The 23,084-nt window shown below is 43.5% G+C and overlaps 1 protein-coding gene and 1 long non-coding RNA gene across 2 annotated transcripts in view; both read right to left on the bottom strand.

Annotated features, from left to right (window-relative positions):
• The window catches only part of LOC309686068 (uncharacterized protein), a 29,975-nt gene extending 20,593 nt beyond the window's left edge, over positions 1-9,382 (bottom strand). The window contains 10 exon segments of the mRNA XM_082498594.1: positions 298-357; positions 1,632-1,756; positions 2,831-2,916; positions 3,172-3,292; positions 3,842-3,968; positions 4,936-5,042; positions 6,409-6,520; positions 7,111-7,285; positions 8,570-8,684; positions 9,206-9,382. Coding sequence (XP_082354720.1) covers positions 298-357; positions 1,632-1,756; positions 2,831-2,916; positions 3,172-3,292; positions 3,842-3,968; positions 4,936-5,042; positions 6,409-6,520; positions 7,111-7,285; positions 8,570-8,684; positions 9,206-9,305 — 1,128 coding nt within the window. The 5' untranslated portion in view covers positions 9,306-9,382.
• Positions 9,383-10,555: 1,173 nt separating this feature from the next.
• On the bottom strand, positions 10,556-20,335 carry LOC309686069. Its single transcript, XR_014270515.1, has 3 exons — positions 19,843-20,335; positions 17,934-18,065; positions 10,556-11,118 (listed from the first exon to the last, which is right to left on the bottom strand). It is a non-coding gene; the product is annotated as an uncharacterized lncRNA (long non-coding RNA).
• Between the last annotated feature and the right edge of the window lie 2,749 nt (positions 20,336-23,084).

The following is a 23,084-nucleotide window of genomic DNA, read 5'->3' as shown; positions in this document are numbered from 1 at the left end:
TCATATGTGGAGATTGTTAGGGTGATACGTTGGTCTGTCCCTGTCTTAAGTGGTAGGGATAGTGACTTTCAGCAGGGGAACAGAGTAGGTTAGTATGTATCACTCTATTGCCCACCCAGACAACACACCAAATGTGCAACACTACACCTCCCAAGTTTGTGCATGTATGTGCATACAGATATGTGGATATCATGCACGGATACCACCTTCCCCCCACCGTCCCCCTTTGGCTTGGCACTCCTGTAAAAGTAGCTGGAAATGGCAGTGGTGCTAAGAAAGCTGCTATAGGTACAGTACCAGGATGACAGGGTTCTGCGCCTTGGCTATAAAGTCAACGTTGATACCTCCAATCAACACCTTTAAGAGGGAAGAAAGAGGTAAAAAGTGGTTGGAAGGACTTGATGAAAACGTTTCCAAGTTGTCTTTGCTTTTCCTAGTCACTTTTCCCACCCCCTTGGCAGCTATGTAATTTAGAGTGTGAAGGCCTGTGCTAGACTCCTGGATGGCTAGACGCAGGTCTGTACAGTCCCAGTTAGAAAGAATTGAATCTATATGTTGCTTTCTGAATTATCCCTGCTCATAGCCGGCCCAAGCATGGCAGGTAGGATATTATTGTGTAGACATATGGTTGCTGGCGCTTTCTCTGTGTGGTGATAGAATAATAGAAGAAGTTCCATGGGTGGGTCTGGTCATGTCATTGCCTTTGAAGCCATCTCTTTTGGGACAATTTCTGACGTACCAAACCCCAGAAACATTCAAGCACTGCTGTGTAAAAAAGCAAAGAAAATGGGTGAAAAAGTGGGCAGAAAAATGCAGTCATTTCTTGCAAACTCCCAGGAGGAATTGCCGTACCCAGCGACACTTTACAGATCACTGTCTTATTGTCCTACAAAGCCAGAAAAAGCAGTACAGCTCCACAAACAGGAAGTTTCCAGATTCTTTGGGGACATAGAGCTGTTTTTTCTCATTCCATCAAATGCTGGGTTATTGCCTCTGGAGTCACTGCCCTCTTTTATGTTGACAAATCCTATTGCAAATGGGTTTTTGAAAAATTTTCAGCTCTCTGAACACTAGCTAAAATAGATTTCCTGTAAATTATGTGGCACACACAAAATCCAAGACAGTGGATTATAGGATTATTAGGATTATAATGGATCTTGTTTGGGATATGCTGTACCTCTTGTAATTTTGGCAATCATGAGCAGGAGGCCAGCAAAAAGAGATATTTATAAAACGCTTATGGCTCAGTGGCTCAAAATATCTCCCTCTACCCTCTTCCAGGTCTACTCCTGTAGTCACGAGTTCCCTGGCACTGAAAGCAATATAGTTGAAGTTGTATGTAAGGGCACAGCAAAAGGTGAAAAGGTGATTAAAGTTTTAATGGATTTGATGGGCTAAGACTTAATGGGATTAGGCCACTGCCAGTGTTTATTCCCTTTAAATGTGGATAGGGGGAGGAGGAGAGGATATTTATCTGAGAAGAAGAACAAATACTAAAGAGAGAATGTCTGCCCGTGTGAAGCAGAAAGATCGGTCTCTGGCTGAGTCACCTTCTACTTATAGGAACAGATAGAAATTTATCCTGTGCTGTCAGCAGAGAGGCATTATGTGGAGGGCAGCAGGGGACTCACTGGCTGAGGTGGGGTTGTGTTCTCTTGCCGAGGCAGGTTCCCCTTTCTTCTGGCTTTCTGCAGTTTGCTCAGGGCCACTGCAATGCAGCTGCCCACTCTGGCGTTGTTCTGGATCAGAGCAAGGTCTGTTTGGCATTTCTTTGAGGAAAAGAAAAAATACCAGCAAGACTGACCTCTCAGAAGTCTACATAGGAACTGCCTAGAGGGAGAAAGCAGAAAATGCATGCTGAAGACTTGATAAATTTGATCCCCCTATACCATAATTATTTCAGGGCACATACACTGCATTACAATAGTGCATGAACAGCCTGAATTTTTAAATTTTTTCACCTTCTTCCCCCTGTGTCCATGGAGAGGAAACCTGTCATTTCCATTTGACAAACAGGGAACAGAAGCAAAGGCTTCACTGAGAAAAGAGAAAGTGAAGTGCTTAAACTAGAGCCAAAGAGTCTAGAAACCTCAGAGGATCTTGGCCAGCTTTTCCAGAAAGAGATGCCTACTGAGATTTTTGCCAAGTCTCTATAAGCAAACGTTTCAGCGATTTCACTGGGAGCAGAGTATCAGAGCTTTGAAAGCCTAACATTGTGGCTGCATACAGCTCTAATATCCCAAAATGCCTTTACCAATCTGTCCTGACTGACCAGGTCTCCTAGAGGGCTGGCAGCAGAGCCTGGATGTGAATCTGGCTCTCCTAGATCCTACACTGACATCCCAGCAAGTAGATCTGCTTTCCTCTTGCTGGTGCAAGAGGATTCCTGCTGACCCAGGGGTTTTCCCTCCAAGTTTCTCTTACTGTGCACCCACATGAAGAGTTGGATAAGGCAGTGTGATATACAATGCAGCGCTCTGGGAAGCCCAGGTACCTTCCAGTGATAGGTACCCCACCATGGACAAGTTCCTTGTGACTCCATCACGGAGCAGGTGAGCTTGGGGATCAGTTGTAAGGGATATCTTTAGGCTCTGGACCACCTGCTCTCTGTGCTGGCCTCCAGTTTTTAATGCAAAAGTGGATGAGGACAGTAAGGGTGCTCCTGAAAAGCCAGGATGCAGTCGCTAAGCTCTCATCTGTTTCTAGATACTGAAGTCTTTGCCCCTTGTTAGACTGTTGATAAAGTGACAGCATTTTCTACCAAGCATTATCAGAAGAGATATGAAGTACACTGAAGTACTTTATTTTCCCCCACTCAGTAAAAGGATACTGGAGTCCAGCGATCTCCCATCAGTTAATTCATTGATCTTCTGTAACATAAAAGGGGTCAGTTCTTTGCCTGTGATCCCTTTAGACCTGCAAATGTAAAGCAAATGCCTTCAGAGGAGGACTGAGCTGAAACAGCATCAGAGGAGAAGCATTGCTGCTAGCAGATACTTTATCTCCATAACCACATACTGTAAAACAGCCTGTAAACAAGCTTCAGGTTAGATAAAACTACAGTTGAATGCGTATTGTGGGCTCACCCGTGCCCAAGGTTAAGCTGTGCTCCCTGGTTCACCCTGTGGGCTCACTGGGTGAGCAAAGGATAGGGCTTAGATTGCTTCTCACCTGGCTTCGCTGAGAGCTTGCTGGATGGCCTCTTCGATGACCTGGCCTGAGGCAGCTCGCTCCTCAGGACAGGGCACTGCTATCAGCACCCCACTGCTCAGGCCTAGCCCCAGAGTGCTGGCTGGGAGAGGACAGGAAGATCGTTAGCTGTTCTCCTTGGATAAATTAAATGCTGAAGGAAAAGTATAGAGGAGAGTAGGCGTGTGTGAAGGAACCCATGTTTGCTGGAGCTCCTATTCTTAGCTGACCCAAGGACAGGGTCTTTTCCAGCTACCAATTTACATCTGCCTCTTTATTTTGAGTGTGTCTGTACGATAAAAGGGACAAATAATTATTTGTTTTTTTAAAGAAAACCAATTCTACTTCTGAAAGCCCAGAAGCTCTTTTTGTAAGCACATTAACTTACGTGTTCCCTGCACTTCACCAGCATGAACAAAATGTGCATGAGCATGCCAAGGTGGCTGCAGCTAGCTAAAAAGCTTGCTGTAAAGATGGAACTTCCTTGCTCCTTTATTTTTAAAGCACTGAAGCAGGAATGGGGGAGGTGGGATGGCTTGTTTATTGGGACAAACTCTTCTCCAAAGTTAAAAAAGAAAGTGCCTCATCCAAGGTGATTTTTGTGTCCCTTTTTTCCAGGGTCCTACATGAGCCTTTCCCTTCTGAAACACACCAATAAGTTCAGCTGCCTCCTCTTCGTCCCGGACGTGATATGGTGCCTGGAAGCCACTCTGGCGTGAGAAGAAGGCTGGGAACTCCCTTGACTCTCCAAAGGCAGCCACACAGACTCCCTGAGTCTCCTGCAGCAGTGGAGGTGAGACAAGCAGGTTATCAGTGGAGGGAAAGGGGACACACCAAAAGAATGGGACTTTTTCCTTCTACCCAGCTAAAAACTGCCTTTCTTTAGCACAGGGTCTGGTTATCTTTATACATCCCATTCTATTCTGTTCTATCACCAACATTTTTCAAAGCAAAGAGCCAGACACGGTAACTGGTTAGACAGAATCTGGCTTACTGAGACACAGGAGACATACACGTACATTGCTTGTGCTTGGAGCTGATCAACAGCCATGCAGCTGTCATTAGTGCAATACTGATTCCAAGGTAACAACCTGTGATCTGAAGACATGTGATGAGCTGACAGGAATATAAATGAGTTCTGTTTGTGATTGAGAAGTATTGACGCTGGCTGTCGCCTGAAGTGCTGGCCCTGGTGGTTTCCAACATACCAAACCTTAAAAAGTGACTCTACTGAAAGTCATCTTGATTCCCACTTTAGTTCTGAATTTTATTATTTTATATAATAAAACATTTTAATAAATATAAATAATATTAATAATAAAATACAAATGTTGTATATTTACATTATTATTTATAAATATAAATAATATTAATATAGAATACAAATATAAAATATTTATATTTTATTATTATTTTAGTGTTTTAGTCTGTCTGATCCATCCGTTCTGGAGCATCATCCCAGAAAAGCAAGTCTAGGGCCAGAGAAAGAGGTCATGACTAGCTCTGCCTTTGTCCTCAGTTGGAACAGCTGCTGGAACAGCCTCTTGGGCATGGATAGATTTATGTTAGGGAGCAGCCCAGTGCTTTTATAGTCCCAGGACTAGAGAGCAGTAAATATGGGTTCATGTCCTCACAATAGTAATTTCTAAAAATCTGAGGCTTAATACCTGCCCTGACGCCCTTGGGCATTCTGTACACAAAGTACAACATTATCTCCTTTCAGGCTCAGCAGCCCATGCTACCTACCAGATACTCCAGTGTCCTGCCAATATCAAGGATAGACTTGACTCCTGCAGATACAACAGCAACCGGAGTTCGTCCTAGCTCTGTCAGGTCAGCACTCACATCCAGAGCTGTCAAGGGACAAGCAGCCGTTGTGTGGGTGATTGTGTTGTAGTCCAAGCTGATATGATCACAGAATCACAGAATCACAGAATTATCAGAGTTGGAAGGGACCTCTAGAGATCATCTAGTCCAACCCCCCTGCTAAAGCAGGATTGCCTAGAGCACATCCCTCAGGACTGCATCCAGGCGGGTCTTGAAAATCTCCAGGGAAGGGGACTCCACAACCCCCCTGGGCAGCCTGTTCCAGTGCTCTGTCACCCTCACTGTAAAGAAGTGTTTCTGTGTATTTGAACGGAACTTCCTGTGTTCTAACTTGTGCCCATTGCCCCTCGTCCTGTCACTGGGAACCATTGAAAAGAGCCTGGCTCCATCCTCCTTCAACCCACCCTTTAGATACTTGTATGCCATAATAAGGTCTCCCCTCAGCCTTCTCTTCTCCAGGCTAAAGAGTCCCAGCTCTCTCAGCCCTCTTAAAAAGCCATATCTGCCTGGGATGCCACTGCCTGTTTTTCTAACCCCTTAGATCCACAAACAAACATTACAGGTGTAGATCATGCCTTTATGTGTTGAGATTGAAAGAGATATTGATAAAAAGAAGTCACATGGCTTAGGGCAGAGGTGTATCTCTCAGCTCTTTGATCACATCAATAAACGGCATGCAGAAATTTGGTAGAAAAGAAAGGTGTTACAAAGCAAGGACAAAGTTCAAGGAGATGGGATATAATTTAAGTAGATTTTGACTTTGGTGTTGACATCACTGGCAAAAAAAAGTGCCACAGGAGCTTTGCTGACCTTAGGAAACTCCCTGGTCTGGAATTTACATCACATCTGAAAGGGATGGCATCCAGCTGAGCACTTATGCTATGCTAGGAATATATATGGCTATGAAGAGAGAATGTACTTAAAGGTCACAAACTACACTGCCAAAGCTGGGCCATTTTCAAGTGAGGAGCATGCACCTCTGACACGGACCAGAGCCTAAGTCTCTTTTGAGGTGAGACTCTCCTCCTCAGCTGAGATAGAGTTGATAACAACACTGTGCTTGGTAGCCAGTATCAGGTTATCCAGCCATTACAGAGTGGGAGAGGTACCGTCGGCTCCTGTTGCACCAACAAACAATATCCATATAAACCCATGTAAGCAAAGGATAAAGAGAAACTCCCACCCTCTTAACAACTGGCCAGTGCTCAAGAGGAATATTCTGAAGCTTCTGGAGACACCAGGGAGAAAACAACCATAGTATGGTCAAGAAGAATGGTAACTTTACTCTTCTGAGTAGACAGTTACTGAAGGACAGACTGGGAAAAGGAGAAAGATGGAAATAAATAAAACAGCAGCGACATAGAGAAAAGTAGAATGTATTAACTTTCTTACTGTTCTCTCCTCCCCGATGGACGCCTCCTATGCCACCCGTCACAAACACAGGGATTCCTGCTTTGTGTGCAGCAATCATTGTTCCAGACACAGTAGTGCCACCGGACAAGCCCTGTCAGGGGACAACCAGTCACAGTCAGCACCCAGGGTGGCCTGGAGAATACTGTGTGCAGGCAGCTATGGTTGTGGTCTGACACGTAGCAATGTCACAACAGTCTGCTGTCACCAACTGACAAGTGAAATTCTGATACAAATATTCTATTAGGCAAAAACACAAGGGAATCATCGTCCCTGCTACGTAAGCCATTCTTGCCCTGATGATGTTCTCCTGGGCTTTCCAACCAGGCTTCATGGGCGGTTCGTGTCACCTTAAGCTGTCACCTTAAGCTCAAGGTGGCCTGCATATAACATAGTTTACATGTAACGTGATGATGTCGTATCATGCCAGTAAGAATATTCTTAGCCCAGTGCTTATGGCTTGCCAGCCAATCCAGAATGACTTTTCAGGAGCCCTATTTCATGGCTGCTATTCCCTTACTCTGTTGTATTTTGACTCTAGATAATACCACGTTTGAGCTTACCAATAAGATACCCCTTTACATGATATTTTCAAGAGGTATAAAAGCCACCTGGCTTGAAGCTGGAGAGCACTGTACTATTGCTGTATAGAAAACAACACAATAGAAAGTCTGCATACCATACCTGGCTGAGGACGAAAGGAAGATCTCTCCGAGACACTTTAACTACATTTTTACTGCTTGCCAAGAACTCAAGTTCCTCATCTGTGAGTCCCACATGGATTCGACCCCTTAAAATACCTACAGTGGCTGGTACTGCTCCATTTTTTATTACAATTTCTTTCACCTCTCTGGCCATGCTAGAATAAGATAAACAAGACAACAATCACAAAATTAATGAGGCAAACAGACAAGAAAACTGCTGTGTTTCATGGCCATCATTCCCAGTTTCCAGTTTTATACAGTTCTTGTGATTTCAGCTAAGTCCAGTTCCTCTCCTGTATCTTCCTAATGGCAGAAGTCTTTGCACTTGAATTTGCAGAAATGCAGATTTCCCATTTTCAGGACAGCAATGTCCAAGCCCTGTGCTTCATTTTTGAGAAAAATCACTTGGTTTACAGGCAAATCTGGTTGTACAATAGACTACTGAAAATAGGGATCTTCTCAAAATAGGACATTTCTGTATCTATTACCTGTTATTCCTCTGAAATCGTAGCCCTTCACAGAAACCCCAGATAATTCAAGCCCTGCTCAAATGATTGGGATATATTTGTCACGATACAGGCAGTAAGATATAGAGTAATAACCGTGCCAAAAAGCTGTAGCCTGAGGATACCCTAGAGCTGCAGACTAAGTCTTTCTAAGCTTTGCAGGTTTTATATTTGATCATTCGTATACTATCCTATTTAAGAGCAGCAGCTTCTCACTTTCTGAGCTATCTGTACATGCGCTACGCAATCTTTAACTATTGAAACTACCTCCTCCCCAAACCCGACTTTTTAGAGCTTTGTTCTAAGACAGAATGCCAGGCAAAATAAAGGCCAGCTAAAAAGCAAGATGGAAAATCAATACCAAGCAAGGATGGAGGGAGAGTGCAGTGATTTCTGGCACTGTAACTCAATGAAACACAAATCTACTTAACATCAATAAAGAAAGGGTAGAGTGGTGGGGGGGGCTCTATGCAGGACATAGAAGGCAGCAAGAGGGACCAGCAGCTTTCACAGTAGCTGCTCTGAGTGGCACTAAGGAACAGATTTCACTATTGTGCTCGTCCTTTTTGCATTACAAAAGATATACCAAAAGAAACTGCAGAGTCTTTTCAATGTCTGTACAAACTCTGCAGCCAAAAAGGCTGGTAGCTCTCTGTTACAGCAAGTGATGACGCTATCTGCTGCTACATTTTAAAGGAAGCCAGAAATTCAAGGTGTTGGATAAGGAGATAAAAATAGCTACCCCATATGTGTCCTTAAAAGTCCAAATACACTCATTTTACACTGGAGCTCATATTCTGCATGCCTAGCAACCTGATATTTCCATTTGCTCTTACAAGGGTTTTGGCTTGACCAAGAATACTGATACTGATCCACCAGTTATATGCCTTATTCTTACAAATTTGTTGAATGAGGAACATAAATATTCACCACCTCAGATTCTGAGGATAGGCCATGCCATGTGTAATGATGGTGCTTTCCAAGGCTACAACTGGCCTCCCCTCCATCAGAGCTTCCTGTACAGAGGGCTGAATCCTGACATAAGCACCTGGGAATAAACACAAAAAAGTGAATTATTTGTGTGGGTATTTGCAGTAACTACCGAGCTGTTTTATAAAAGGCAAATTGTCATCATCACAATAAATTTATCCCCCTCTTCAGCTGTTCTTTGGGGTGAATTCACAAATAACTTCATGAAGACTAACGCTGTGTTTTATGTAAGTGAAATATTTGCAAAATATCTCTACTGTTAATATCAATAATAATCCTTATCATCACTGAGTGTTCCTCTGCCACCATTTTTGCAGATGTGCTGTCACTGGCTCTGGTTAGATTACTTTAAATTAACATTACTGTAAATGAACTGAACCCTGCAACTGTGCCCAAAGAATAAGTTTTAAAAGAGTGGAAGCACCAAGGATACCATAGTAACTCAATGTAAGACTATCATGCATCAAGACTATTGTTGATCTTTGCTTTGCTCACAGAACACTGCCAGCAAGGTCCCTGCTGCCTTCAGATGAGGAAAATGCTTTCCACCCACGAACTGTTTCAGAATACACTACTCACCATGCAGAAATCTTCTCACCTGGATGGTCCCACATGCCACAGCGGACACACGTCTTCCCAGGCTATAGGTTATCTTCCTAATCATCTTGTGCATAAGCATGGTCCTGAGATAACAAAAGTCCGGTAAAAATGCAATAACTAATTTAGCAATTATGTGACTGTGTGAAGCTAAACATATCATCTCTTGTGTTGATCTTGGAAGGTAAACATCCCTTGCCCAGGAGATTGCCTGCAGACTCTTGGTGTTTCAAGCATGAGCCAGGATGTGAAAGCAAAATGCTAAGCTGCAGAAATTGAGTTGAAAGAGTTCACCTGGACCACTGTCAATGCTGGGCTGAAATCGTGGTGGAGCAGAGGAAAAGATGAGGAGTAATGAACCGGAGAGTTTAGAAGTAGACAACCTTTTAATTTCCAAAGCTACTTGCTCATGACAAATTGCAGGCTCAGCCACTGCCACTTCCAACCTGAAAGATCACAAGGAGAAATCTACAAAGAGGACACAGGCAGAGGAATGCTGTAAAGAGATGAACCTGTTTTTTGCCAGTGTCTAGGAGGAAACAAGCAGTTCAGTAAAATAAAGGAAGGAACCGAGAACTGGTAAACCAGACTGTAACTACAAGCAGCTTTCCCTAGAGCCGGGAGTACTTTCTGCAGGCTCTCATTATATCATCCTTCCCTGTGCAAAGCCTTGGAAGCAAAGAGGCAATTCAGCCCCGGCAACAAACTCCAGAATTCCTGTGGTCTCTTGGCAACTCCTATTCACTTTAATTAAATTCGTTTCCAAACAGAGAAAGACAGCGAGAGAGAGTTGAAACCGTTGAGAGTGGTCTGGTCTGGGCCCCGGGGCAGTTTCACTCAATGCCTGGCTGCTTCACATATTTTCCCCAGGCCTTTGGCCGTATCTCTCTAGCCTTTCTGTTCCTCACCCCTTCACGAGGAGGAAAGGATTCCTTTCTTCAGTCCTTTGTACCTATTGTTAACTTAGATGGTAAATTAATTAAAGTAGTTTGTATTACATTTAGCAGAACATGGCTCTGATCTCAGTACAGTGTGTGACATAACAGCTATACAGAACCATCTTACACCCAGTAAGAGGATTTCTTTGCTCAAACGTAAGGACTTCAGCTCTACAGGACAGCTTGGGCTGTGTAACACAGGAAAAGAGGGACGGGGTCTGTTTGACATCTCAAGAGATCAAGACAGATGTTGTCATAAGAAGCAATACACACCTGACTGAAACTGTAACACTTTTTTCCACTTTCCAAATCCTTTTAAAGACAAAAATTCTTAAGTTTATGGAATCATATTGTTATAGTTGAAACTAAGACCAATTGAATCAAAAAAAGATTCACTAAATATTTATTAAGGCAGGAAAGCAAAAGCAGCGCTAGGCAGCCGGGGAGTCGCAGCTCCACCTAGGCTCCTGAATTCACCCTTGTTAGAGTCCCCTTTTTATAACCCTTTAAATTCCGGGTTCTCGTAATCATCTCCGGTTTCTTCTTAGGTTCGGTCCTTTGTTGCTAGGAGGAAGTCAATATTCTTCCCTTTCGTGGTAAGACGTGACCTTCCCCCTCTATGAGAGAGCGCGTTCACTGTTTACACACCATACATACTTGCTTAACCTTAAATATTTCCTTATAAGGCAAACAGGACAACTTCGTTTACTTAGCCGGATATTGTGGTTATATAGAGCTTCAGCTATACCAGTTTTCAGAAATTGCATAATCTGTTTGCACTTCTGTTGCACTTCTGTTACTTATTACGATCCCCCCTTTTTCTTTTATTTACAAGAAATGTTCTGATCAAACCTGGACAGTACTTCACAAGCCGCATCTAACTCAGAGTTTTCATCTGGTATAATCTTCATTTCCAGTTCTGATTGCTTCATTACCATTACTTGCACTGTTTTCAACCTGTTCTTAACAAAAGTTACAAATTTGTTAACAAAACAAGGCCCGAAGGTCAGAGTTAACAACAGCATTATGAGGGGCCCCGCCAGGGTGGAAATTAAGGTAGTTAACCATGGTGACTGGTTAAACCACGATTCATACCAGGAGGATTGCGCTTCTCGTTCTCTTTTTCGCTTCTCTAGACCCTCCCTTAATTTAGTTAGTGAATCTCTTACAACTCCTGTATGATCAGTGTAAAAGCAGCATTCTTTACCTAGGGCAGCACACACTCCCCTGCTTTGCAAAAACAAGTCCAGTCCTCCGATTTTGTAATACTACTTCCGACAATGACGTTAAGGATTTTTCTAAATAAGAGGTGGATTTCTCTATTCATATCAAATCTTCGTCTACTGCGGCTCTTAGAGAGGTTAAACTTTGTTGTTGTTGTTGCACTAAGGAGGTTACGCCGGTTGCCGTCCCTGCTACTCCTAAACCGAGCAAAGTTGTTATAGTAATAGCAGATATCGTCTCTCTCTTACTAATTTTATGTCTTAAGTTGTCCCAGTGTAAATACATAGTTTCTTCCCCATGTAAAAGTATTCTAGGTACCACTGTGACTTGTATACAAAATTCTGAGGCATCTTTCTCAAAGATAACCGTGGAAAGGCATGGAGTTAATCCAGTCATGGAACAAACCCACCATGCTCCAGGACTAGGCAGGACCCATTTGATGTCTGGTGTGAAGTTTCAAGTCTGGTTAGCACACAGAGATCTTTTCTCATTGGTTACCTTTCCTATGCACCACCCACTCCCTCTGACTTGTTGGAGAGTAATTCCTGGTTTCCGCTCTTTCCAGTTACATCCTGTGGGAAACCTCAGCTGGTCCGAGGGATCAGAATGCGAGTTTAACATTGACCTTGAGCAGATATCTGTGTACCCTTGAAGAGACTGGGGAGTCCTGAGAAGAGCTAAGTAAAAAGATAAGGGTTGGCAAACATCCTGGCTTTGACCAGCGTGTCAGCAGGAGCATGAACAGCGTGTGATCAACAATTGTATTAGCTGGCTGGCGTGTGATGTGAGAGCGTATTGGGCAAAAGTAGAATGCTAGAATATATGCATAGATAAGCACCTGGGTAAAAGAATATAAAAAAGCACTGCTTGTTAAATAAAAAAATTGGATTGCTGCAACTTGATGTTCAGTGTTGTGTCCATTCCAACAACAACAACTGGTGACCCGGACGTGATTCTAAGGAAGAAGACGACTGGAAATAGTCGTGGGGACGGAGCCCAGTGAGGCTGAGGACAGCGGGCAGAGCTGTTGATGGATCCGGATCATATTTAAGAAGACATCTGTAGTAGGTGAGCCACTGGGGACATGGGAGGGAAGTTAATTAAGGAGGAGCAGACTATACTCTCCACATGGACACTGTTGTTGAAACGGCAAGGTGTAATCCTCCTCAAAGTCACTTTGTGAAAAATGCTATTGTGTGGAAAAGAACGGGGAGTAGAAGTAACATCTGTTACAGCATTTAGTATAATGCAATGGACAAAGCTAGGGCAGACTTTTATTTGAGGAAGCTACGCGCGGCTCAAAAACGGCTGTTGAGTTGTTAACTACGTGGCGACTTTTATTAGAGACATTAAAGAACTTTAAGGAGCAGAGAGATTTAACAAAAGGGAGTGAAAAGCCGTCTGCAGCCCCTGCGCCGTTTGTCTCTACACCTCATGTTGATAATTTAAAGGGGCAGGAGATTGCTGCTCAGGAAAATAAAGGACTGCTCCCGATGAACACAAAAGATAAACAATATTAATATGTATTACCTCGCGACCAAGTTGCAAGTGAAGGTGCTAACCAATCGGGATTTATATTGCCTAAAGACCAAATCGAGAGCAGTGAAGAGGTCCAAAAGACCCCTCCGGAGGAGGTGCCCATCCCTTGTGAACCTCCTAATCCACTGTTCCCTTATCCACCTTTGCCCCCTGAATCGGACAATGAGGAGGAAAGCAATTTGATTGACTGGAGCAATTCTCCTCCAGTTTCTGTCCCTTCTGCCCTGCCTCCCCCTTGTCCTTCTCCAATTGATGTAAAATCGCAAATAGAACAAGGGGGTCCTCTCTGTTGTTCAAAGTATCCCCGAACTTGGGACTTACCACCAGTTCAAGTGACGGTTAAACCCTGAAACCCTGTCCGATTTTGGAGGGAGGTGAAGCAAAAAGTGATGGAATTGGGTGAATGGGACTTGTCAGAGAAAATACCTGTTTCACTTTCTCATGCTGAGTCTCCTAGTACTGAAATTGCCGAGCCTGCTGCTTTTCCTGTAGTAAAGAGGTACACAAGGTGCCCCTGGATGCTTGGGGACCAATTGGCAAAGGTTTAAGTGCCTTACTGATAGGAAGATCTAGTACCACCTTACAAGGCCTCATGGTACATGTTGGAGTGATTGATGCTGATTACACAGGACAAATATGTGCCATGGTATCAACAGCTACACCACCTGTGACTATTGAGAAGGGAACTCGACTTGCTCAGTTAATCCCATTTCAAAGTTGTGTTCCATGAACGAACAACGTTACATGTGGTAATAGTGGTTTTGGCTCTACAGGAAAGCCACAAGTCTATTGGGTGCAAGGAGTATCTAATCAACGCCCACAAATGCATTGTGTTCTTGAACTTAATGATGCCACCCCCAAGAAGATCTGACTGACTGGATTATTAGACACTGGAGCAGATGTGATGATCATCTCTTTACGGGAGTGGCCTGTTGCTTGGCCATTAACCTCCAATGCCTTGGGAGTTGCAGGACTCGGAGGAGTTGCCAATAGTTATATGTCCACTAACCCTATTGTGATTGTAAACTCAGAAGGGCAAAGGGCTACAGTGCGGCCATATATATGACCTCAACTCCTTTAAACCTATGGGGAAGGGACTGCTTAGGCCAATGGGGAGTTCGCATAACTATGTATTTTTAGTCGAGGCCACTGTATTGCCACTTTAGCTCTAAAATGGCTAACAGAAAAACCTGTGTGGGTTGATCAGTGGCCCCTTGGCCAAGAGAAATTAACGGCCCTGCAGTCTCTGGTAACGGAACAACTTGTTGCAGGACCATAGAGGCCTCATATAGCCCTTGGAATACGCCAGTATTTGTTATCAAAAAGAAATCGGGGAAATGGAGATTGTTACATGATTTGAGAAAGATTAATGATGTCATGGCAACAATGGGAGCACTACAACCGGGATTACCTTCACCTACTATGATACCTATGGGGTGGGAAATTGTTGTAATAGATTTAAAAGATTGTTTTTTTACCATCCCTCTGGCAGAACAAGACAAAGAAAAATTTGCATTTACTGTTCTGTCTGTGAATAACATGGAGCCTACCAAAAGTTATCAGTGGAAAGTGTTGCCACAAGGTATGAAAAACTTGCCTACAATTTGTCAATGGTCTGTAGCAAAAGCGTTGACCATTTACCTTCACACCCACTGATTAAATTGGGCACACAAATAACCTTTGGACAAACAAATCTCAGTCACAGAAACCCAGTGGAGGGTCCCACGGTGTTCACAGACGGGTCAGGAAAAACTGGAAAAGCTGCCATTGTCTGGAGACAAGGAACACAATGGCGACATAAGATCGAATGTCAGGAAGGTTCGCCCCAAGTCATAGAACTACGAGCGATGGCCATGGTGTTTCAGAGTTTCCCCGGCCCAGACAACATTGTAACATATTCAGCTTATGTGGCCGGTCTGGTACAACGTTTAGATAAAGCTGTTTTAGGTAAAGTTACTAATGAATTACTGTTTGGTGTATTGAAACTGTTATGGATAACAATACAGAGGCGACAGCAGGAATATTATGCCATGCATATTAAAAGTCATACCCAGTTACGAGGATTTATTGTAGAAGGCAATGCACAAGCTGATGCTTTAGTGTCTGCAGTGGCCCTGGGACCTGTGCCCAATGTTAAACAGCAAGGGATAGCATGGCATAGTTTTTATCATCAGGGATATCGTGCTTTAAAACGTCAGTTTAATCTTAGTAATACTGAGGCCCACAATATTATTGTGGCCTGCCCCGATTGTCACGATGAACACGTACCTGTATATTGTGGCACCAATCCACGAGGATTACGCGCTTTACAGCTTTGGCAAACTGATGTCACACATATTACTGAATTCGGCCGTTTGAGGTATATACATGTATCAATCGATACCTTTTCTTCTGCCCTCGTAGCCACTGCTCACACTGGAGAACCGGCTCGAGATGTCTTACGCCATTGGCAGTGTGCATTTTCTGGTTTAGGTGTCCCACAACAGATCAAAACTGATAATGGTCCTGCTTATGTATCGCAAAAGGTAGCTGTTTTTTTACAACTCTGGGGCGTGACACATGTCACAGGCACCCCCCACTCACGCATGGGTCAGAGTATTGTTGAGCATGCACACGGTACTCTAAAACGCCTTTTACAAAAAAAAAAGGGGGGAATGACAGGGGAAACCCCTGAAGCACGATTAACTAAAGCTGTATATGTATTAAACTTCTTGCAGCTTGCTGATGATACTTCTGCTGCGATGCCACCCCTTCTTCGGCACTTTGGTTCCCTTGTGACCCAGGAACGGGTGGGTCCTGGAGCAAAAGGGCTGCTGCGAGACCTAATAATCGCAGCATCCTTTTTAGCCCCCAGAGTGGCATCAGCTAAAGCACTCGCTACGCTTAACAAGCTTGGGTATTGGCTGGGTAAGCAATCTAATGCTACATCTTCAGCTTTAAGTAGTTTACTACTAGATGTAGACTCAGACATGCCACACTGCAGAATCGAGCTGCAATAGATGTTTTTTTGCTGGCTCAAAGTCATGGTTGTCAAGATTTTGATGGGATGTGCTGCATGAACTTATCAGACCATTCTCAATCTATTCATGCACACATACAAGAGTTAACAGAACGAAAGAAAAAGTTAAAGGAAGAGGATGGGTTCTTCTCTTTTGATCACCTTTTGCAGAATTGGGGACTCTCGGGATGGCTGGTTTCAATGGTAAAAGCAGGATTAATAATATTGTTGATAGTTGTAGTTGTGCTAATGATGGTGCCATGTCTCATCTCCCTTCTGCAGCAGTGGGTGATGGAGGCGGCATTTGTAGCACAAATACAAAAAGGGGAAATTGTGGGAAACCTCGGCTGGTCCGAGGGATCAGAATGCAATTTTAACATTGACCTTGAGCAGATATCCGTGTACCCTTGAAGAGACTGGGGAGTCCTGAGAAGAGCTAAGTAAAAAGATAAGGGTTGGCAAACATCCTGGCTTTGACCAGAGCATGAACAGTGTGTGATCAACAATTGTATTAGCTGGCTGGCGTGTGATGTGAGAGCATATTGGCAAAAGTAGAATGCTAGAATATATGCATAGATAAGCACTGGGTAAAAGAATATAGAAAAGCACTGCTTGTTAAATAAAAAAATTGGATTGCTGCAACTTGATGTTTAGTGTCGTGTCCGTCCCAACAATGACAACATCCGGAGGGATTATTCTCTCTAGAGGTATTAAAAGGAGATGATACTGCTATACCCTCATAAAAAGGGGGTTTTATATCATAACATAACCAACAGGAAACCGTAAAATTTGGGTGTGTTGTATTTAGAGCTTGATAGGCTGCTTTCATTACTGCCCATAAGGAATCGTTCTCTTTTGGTGTTTCTTCTACCTTATTTATTGGGGTCCGATGTGTCTCTGGCGTGCCTGGAACTGTAAAGTTTCTGGTTGCTGGCCTCTTCTTTTTCCCTTTTTTGTTTAGTGATAACCCGATTGGGCCCAACTGCTTGTGGTATTCTAACTTCATGTTTTTGAATTATTATTAAGACTCCTGTATCAGTCCCAGGTTGCCAATATCTTACTCCCCAGGTTCGCCCTATTAACCATCCGGGATCTTGGGGTTGCAAGATTGAGACCTTTAGAGATGTACAGGTTCCTCTCTTCCATACATTACCATATTGGGCATAACCAGGTTGGTCGCACTCAAGCGGTTCCCAGGTAACATTGAGATACTTATCCTTTCTCTCAGGCTTCCAGGCCATCGCAATAGTCTCACATCCCCAATAAGCACAATAATAATCATAAGGGGAGTTACAATATCCACGTCCTGGGTTTGAACTGGGGCACCAATAGGTAGCTTTAGAATTCCATCCGAAGCGGCGTAAGGTTGCAGGATGACAATCCTCATGACCCATTAACTCACAATTAGTCACAATAAAGGAAGGAGAGCCCGCTGTAATATTGGTTTTAAGAATTTTAGAGTCATCCCATCTACTTAAAATCCAATTAAAGGGTTGGTGCTCATTTCCTGAGGTCGTGGTAATTAATATTATCAACAGGATAGCAGCTTTCATTTCCCCACTGTTTAATACCTCTCTGCCTGTCCTCGTCTACTCTTTTGCAATGGGATATCAATATCTTCTCGGCGGCAGCAGGTAGTCTTCAGCGGAATTTTCTGGCCTTCCTTTTACCACGCCTTTCTCACTTTAGTAAATCTGCTGTTAATCTGTCAATAATTCTCAAATATATTTCCACCTGTTTTGTTGCTGGGCCTGTTTCCAGGCGAATTTTACAGCGCACCGTCTTAAGACTTTATACCAGTTTGTTTCATAGACTTCCCAAAGTTCAGGTATTAACAGTTCCCACCCACAAAATAATTTACAGATTTCTGCTTGACTCTGATTCCTGATAAATCAGATTATTGCGACATTTCATACAGCAAGATTGCCTGTTAAACGAGACACATGACCATTTCCTACCACACTTTGCACATTTGCAATCCCTTACTTCTCTTCTGGAGAAGTGCATTTACCAGTCTCGCTTTTCCTTAATCTTACTCAAAGGTCTCCCGGTTCCGATGTCACGGTCCACTTTTCTGGGAAAATAGGTCCTTTTATTCTGCTAGCGTGGGTCCATCCTTTCTCCGCTGTTCGTACTGCTGTATCTGTGGTAAGTAAAACAACAAAAGGTCCCTCCCAGCGGGGTGCTAATGATATTTCTTTCCAGGTTTTGATCAACACCTGGTCTCCAGGTTGGATTCGGTGTATTGAAATGTCCAAGGGAGGTCTCTGTGCGACCAGGCCTTTTTTTTTTTCCTTAACTCCTGTCTCCTTTTAGTGAGTTCCAAAATATACTCCGTTAAGATTTTATCCTCGACTTTCGGGTGTTCTACTAATATTCCGAAATCATAAGGCATCCCATACAACATTTTAAAGGGGGATATACCAGTATCTGTTCTTGGTTGAGTTCTAATATGCAGTAAGGCTATTGGCAAACATTTATCCCAATTCATCTTTGTCTCTACCATTAGCTTGGTTAGGTGTTTCTTTATCTCCCCATTCATTCTTTCTACTTTCCCAGAACTTTGAGGATGCCAGGGAGTATGGGACTCCCATTTTGTCCCAAATAATTCAGTTGTTCCCTTGATTATTTTGGAGGTAAAATGTGGGCCTCTATCTGAGTCAATTACCATAATAGTTCCATATCTTGGAATAATCTCTTCCAAGAGAACTTTAATAACCATTTTTGCCGTAGCTCTTGCCACTGGAAAGGCTTCTACAAAGTGCGTAAGATGATCAACCAAGACCAATAGATACTGATATCTCCCAATCTTTGGTAATTCAGTAAAATCCACTTGTATTTTCTCAAATGGTCTTTCAGCCAATTCACGCCCTCCTTGTACCTTTTCTCTAAGTTGTTTCTTATCTGGTTAGGGAGGGGAACCTCTTCCCCAGAGTCTGGGGGGGCTGTTGGAGGGAGGTCTCATTTGCGTTTATAGTCTTGTGTTGGCAGAGGAGGTGGGACATAAGGTGGGGGAGAGACGAGAGGGTCGTCTATACCCCATCGCTTCTTTTTATCATTCTTCTTTTCCTTTAAGGGGAACAATCTACTGGCCTGGGCTGTACTCAGGATCCATAAAAAGGCATATTCGCTCTCCTCCTTGTTGAAGGGTTTTTTGTTGTTTACATAAATCTTTAATTGTTGACACATCCAATCTTCAAAAGATCCATATATTGGCCAATATAAGTCTTTCCTTGTTTTCCTCCCCATATTTCCATACAATAATGAACCATTTTCTTCTTAGATTTCCCTTTTTGAGGAGGGAAGGTACCATAAGAAAAAAAGTTAGAAAAGATAGAAGACCAGCAAGAAAGAGGACCAGACAAACTGTCACAGGAAGCCCAGAAGGCACACGTCAGAAGGGAAGAAGAAAATCAAAAAAGGCAAGCCAGGATCTCCATGGCAGCTGCGAGGGAAAACCAAGACAGGAAAAGAAATGATCCCCAGAAAGGCCCAGCAAATGCAAGAAAAAGATTTGGTCCGCAAGAAATGGAGCACTCCCACTGTCACAAGAGGGGACATTCACACTGGGGACTCCCAAAGTCACCGAGCCCTTGACAAAGTCAAAATTGGGTCCCTAGCACAAATTAGGCCTAACAGGCTATCATGGGGTATATCGGGGAGCCCACCCCCTCCCCATATCTTCTGCATGGAATCAGAAGTCTTACTCTTTTTCTGTCCCATCTTCCGAGAGTGCCTTCTTTCACTCAGGTTTCACTCGCTTCCCTCCGTTTGTGGCCCACGTCTTCGCGGCCAATGGGAACCGCACTACTAGGAGGTCCACACTCGCTTCGCCTGGTGGACTATTAAGTCCGATGGACGTCTCAGTCACTCGCACCCCGGGTATCCAATCCCTGACCGAACGGAACCGCAATACTTACTCACTCCCGAGTCTTTGTCTGGCTCTTCATGCACAAAAATTACGGGGAACTGCAGTATCTCTTTTCTTTTTGCTTTCCTATCTCAGTTCGGAAAATCCAGGTGAGCTAAACCAGAATCTCCTCCGGGACCACCCGAAGATGGGGCTCCCTCCCAGAGTTGAGTTCTGAGTTGGCTGTCTGGATCCGAGTCACAGCACCAAATTTGTTATAGTTGAAATTAAGACCAATTGAATCAAAAACAGATTCACTAAATATTTATTAAGGCAGGAAAGCAAAAGCAGCGCTGGGCGGCCGGGGAGTTGCAGCTCCACCTAGGCTCGCGAGTTCACCCTTGTTAGAGTCCCCTTTTTATAACCCTTTAAATTCCGGGTTGTCGTAATCGTCTCCGGTTTCTTCTTAGATTCGGTCCTTTGTTGCTAGGAGGAAGTCAATATTCTTCCCTTTCGTGGTAAGACGTGACCTTCCCCCTCTATGAGAGAGCGCGTTCACTGTTTACACACCATACATACTTGCTTAACCTTAAATATTTCCTTATAAGGCAAACAGGACAACTTTGTTTACTTAGCTGGATATTGGGGTTATATAGAGCTTCAGTTATACCAGTTTCCAGAAATTGCATAATCTGTTTGTACTATTAGCTTTTATAGTTTACATAAAAATACAGCCTGTACTTGATTATAACAATACATAAGCCATAGAATCATAACATTGCGATTAAGCTTTATTATGCAAGCAGTTTTAATGTTTAACCTTAGCTTGAGATAACCTACTGTCCAGATGGTTCTTGAGCAACTGGTTCGATCAGCAAATTATCTTCTGTTACTTATTACAATATCATGACACAAAAGTGGCAAAAGCTCTTACTTCATGCTTACAACCTCTGCCTGCACAGTGCTAAGTACAGGAGCCAGCAGCCTGATCTGGTCATGCAAATGTTCTGGTATTGCTGTGCCTGTGTACACATCCCTGGCTCTCCAGGGCAAAGTCAGCTTTGGAATAAATTAATTAAACCAACAAGGTTACGCCAAGGATCGGTTGAGCTGCTCAAGCTGTGCTCTGAATTTTAACAAGCCCCCTCAAATTCTCAAGCAAAAGAGCCAGGAGTGCTCAAGCTGTGCTGGCCGGTGGATAAAAACCAGCTGGTCACCACCTGAAACCCAATACGAATTAGCTGATGTTCACTGGAAACTCAGCCAACGCTCAGCCTGAGCTGGCTGAAAGATTTTTGAAGCTTGGCAAGTTTTGCAGCGAGACCCGTCCGACCTTTCACCTTTTAACGAAACTTTGCAGATTCCTAGTGGAAGTTTCAGGCAGCTCTATCACAGCCCGGCTTTCCTCCCTCCTCCAAACCACCCCTGCTCACCCACCCCCTTGTGATCGATCCGACGCATCCAACCTCATGGAGCAGTGGCCTGATGTGTCTCTTACCTCTGGGCGCCCGTCTCACGTAGGGAGGCTGGGTGGGTGTTGGAGCAGTGCCTGGGCAGCCCTGGGAGAAGGCGGGAGGAGAGGGGGACCGGCAGCAGCATAGGGGTGCATGGGCCGGTGTTCCTGGCTGAGAGAGCCCATTTATTATTAACCACAGGCGCAGCTGAGCTCTGCAACTGCCGGCTGCCTGGGGTGCAGGGGGCCATTTCACCACAGGGCGAGGAAAGCTTCTGTGATTATTTTTGTTCACACGGTGCCAGATTTTCCCCTCACTCTCTAAAAAGACTTTTCTAATTTTTCAGATTCTTTGGCTGTTACTTTTTTTTTTTAAATTGGTGAATTCATTGCTCAATGAAACAATGCCTCTGCAGACTGAGCCCTTTTGTACTTATTCCTAAAAAGCAGAGGAATTGCATTCATGCCTCCCCCACAACTTTGCCAAACGCAGCTGTTAAACTCCTTCTTCTCAGGGTAAGAGCTCTACCCAGCTCCTGGCCTCCCCAGCGAGGAAAGCTGTAGATCTAAAGCCAGTTGTGGCGATACTCCGTACGATGCAGATGCCTGGCTACGCTGAGAACACAACCTCGGTTTACAGAGAAAAACTGTTGTAGTCTCCTGCTGTAAAGACAATCCATTCTGACAGGTTTAGGGTGACTTTGAACAAGGACTTTGAAATTCAGAGATCTTTGTCCTTTCATTAAAAAGCCAGATTACTTTGAGATCTAATGCACAGATACTACGCATGTTTCGGATTTTATAGTCTATAGAAAATATCAGACTTCAGAGTTAAATGGCTACCCATGAAGGAATTGATTTACGAGATAAAAGACATGATTCTGTGCAATTTCCATGCATAACGTAAAACTAGCTAAAGTAATTGCTAGTGTATTGCTGAAGTAATCAGTGTCAGGGAACTGGTTTTACTGCAATCCATTAATCAGGAAATTGTAAAACATAGGTTGTTAAAGCAGTATTCAGACTTTACACTTCAAAAGAAGTTTCCTGCAACTTTTGTTTAACTCGGCAATCATGAACATTGTCTTATTTTCTACATCCTTCCAATCTTTTCAACTAAACACATTCAAGGAAACTTCAAACAAAGCTTGCTAAGTTACGAAGACAATCTGCTTCTGACTTCTGCTATGTGGCCTGCAGGGAATTTAATTGCAGGAGGAATTTAATTGCAGGAGGATTGCATCCTCAGATACCATAAATGGATGCTGAAGATTTTGTGAGTGGTATCTGCTTCCTGGGGGGATGGGTAGCTAGACATATGGAAAAGAAATGTGTAGGTAAAATTACATTTTTGAAAAATATACACAAATTATAAGGACATCATTTTACTTTCAATTAGATCTATTTGGAAAGACTGCAGTACTGTAGGAACCTATCTGGGCTATCACATTTTTGGCACACTACAGGACAAGATGATTTAGTAATCAAGCTGGTCACTCAGTTTCCAACTCTAAAGATCAAGATCGTCTCAAGATGATCTTATGCAGTGGGCACCCAGTTCAATTTGCTGTATCAGGTAAGTCAGGGATAAGAGTGCCATTTTTCTCCTCAAACCAAGTGGAAAACCAGACTGTTGGATTTCTAACTCACCTTTCCAATATGAACCTGTAGGCCTCTGGGACAAAACAGGGCTGCTCAAGCAGCTCTCTGAGGGCACTCGTGCAGTCTTGTGCACATCCCATGTTTTGGATTTGGTTTCTGGGTTTATTACAATGAGAATAAGAGCTTATATGAGCAATTTTCAAGGGCTAACCCCATCTTTTTCTTGACTAGAAAAGCTGCTGAGGCTCACTAAACCA

The sequence above is a fragment of the Vanellus vanellus genome (genome assembly GCF_965231255.1).
Source record: "Vanellus vanellus genome assembly, chromosome: 1".
Classification (NCBI taxonomy): Eukaryota; Metazoa; Chordata; class Aves; order Charadriiformes; family Charadriidae; genus Vanellus; species Vanellus vanellus.
Note: the sequence above shows the minus strand (reverse complement) of the source record. Positions and strands in the feature narration are given on the sequence as shown.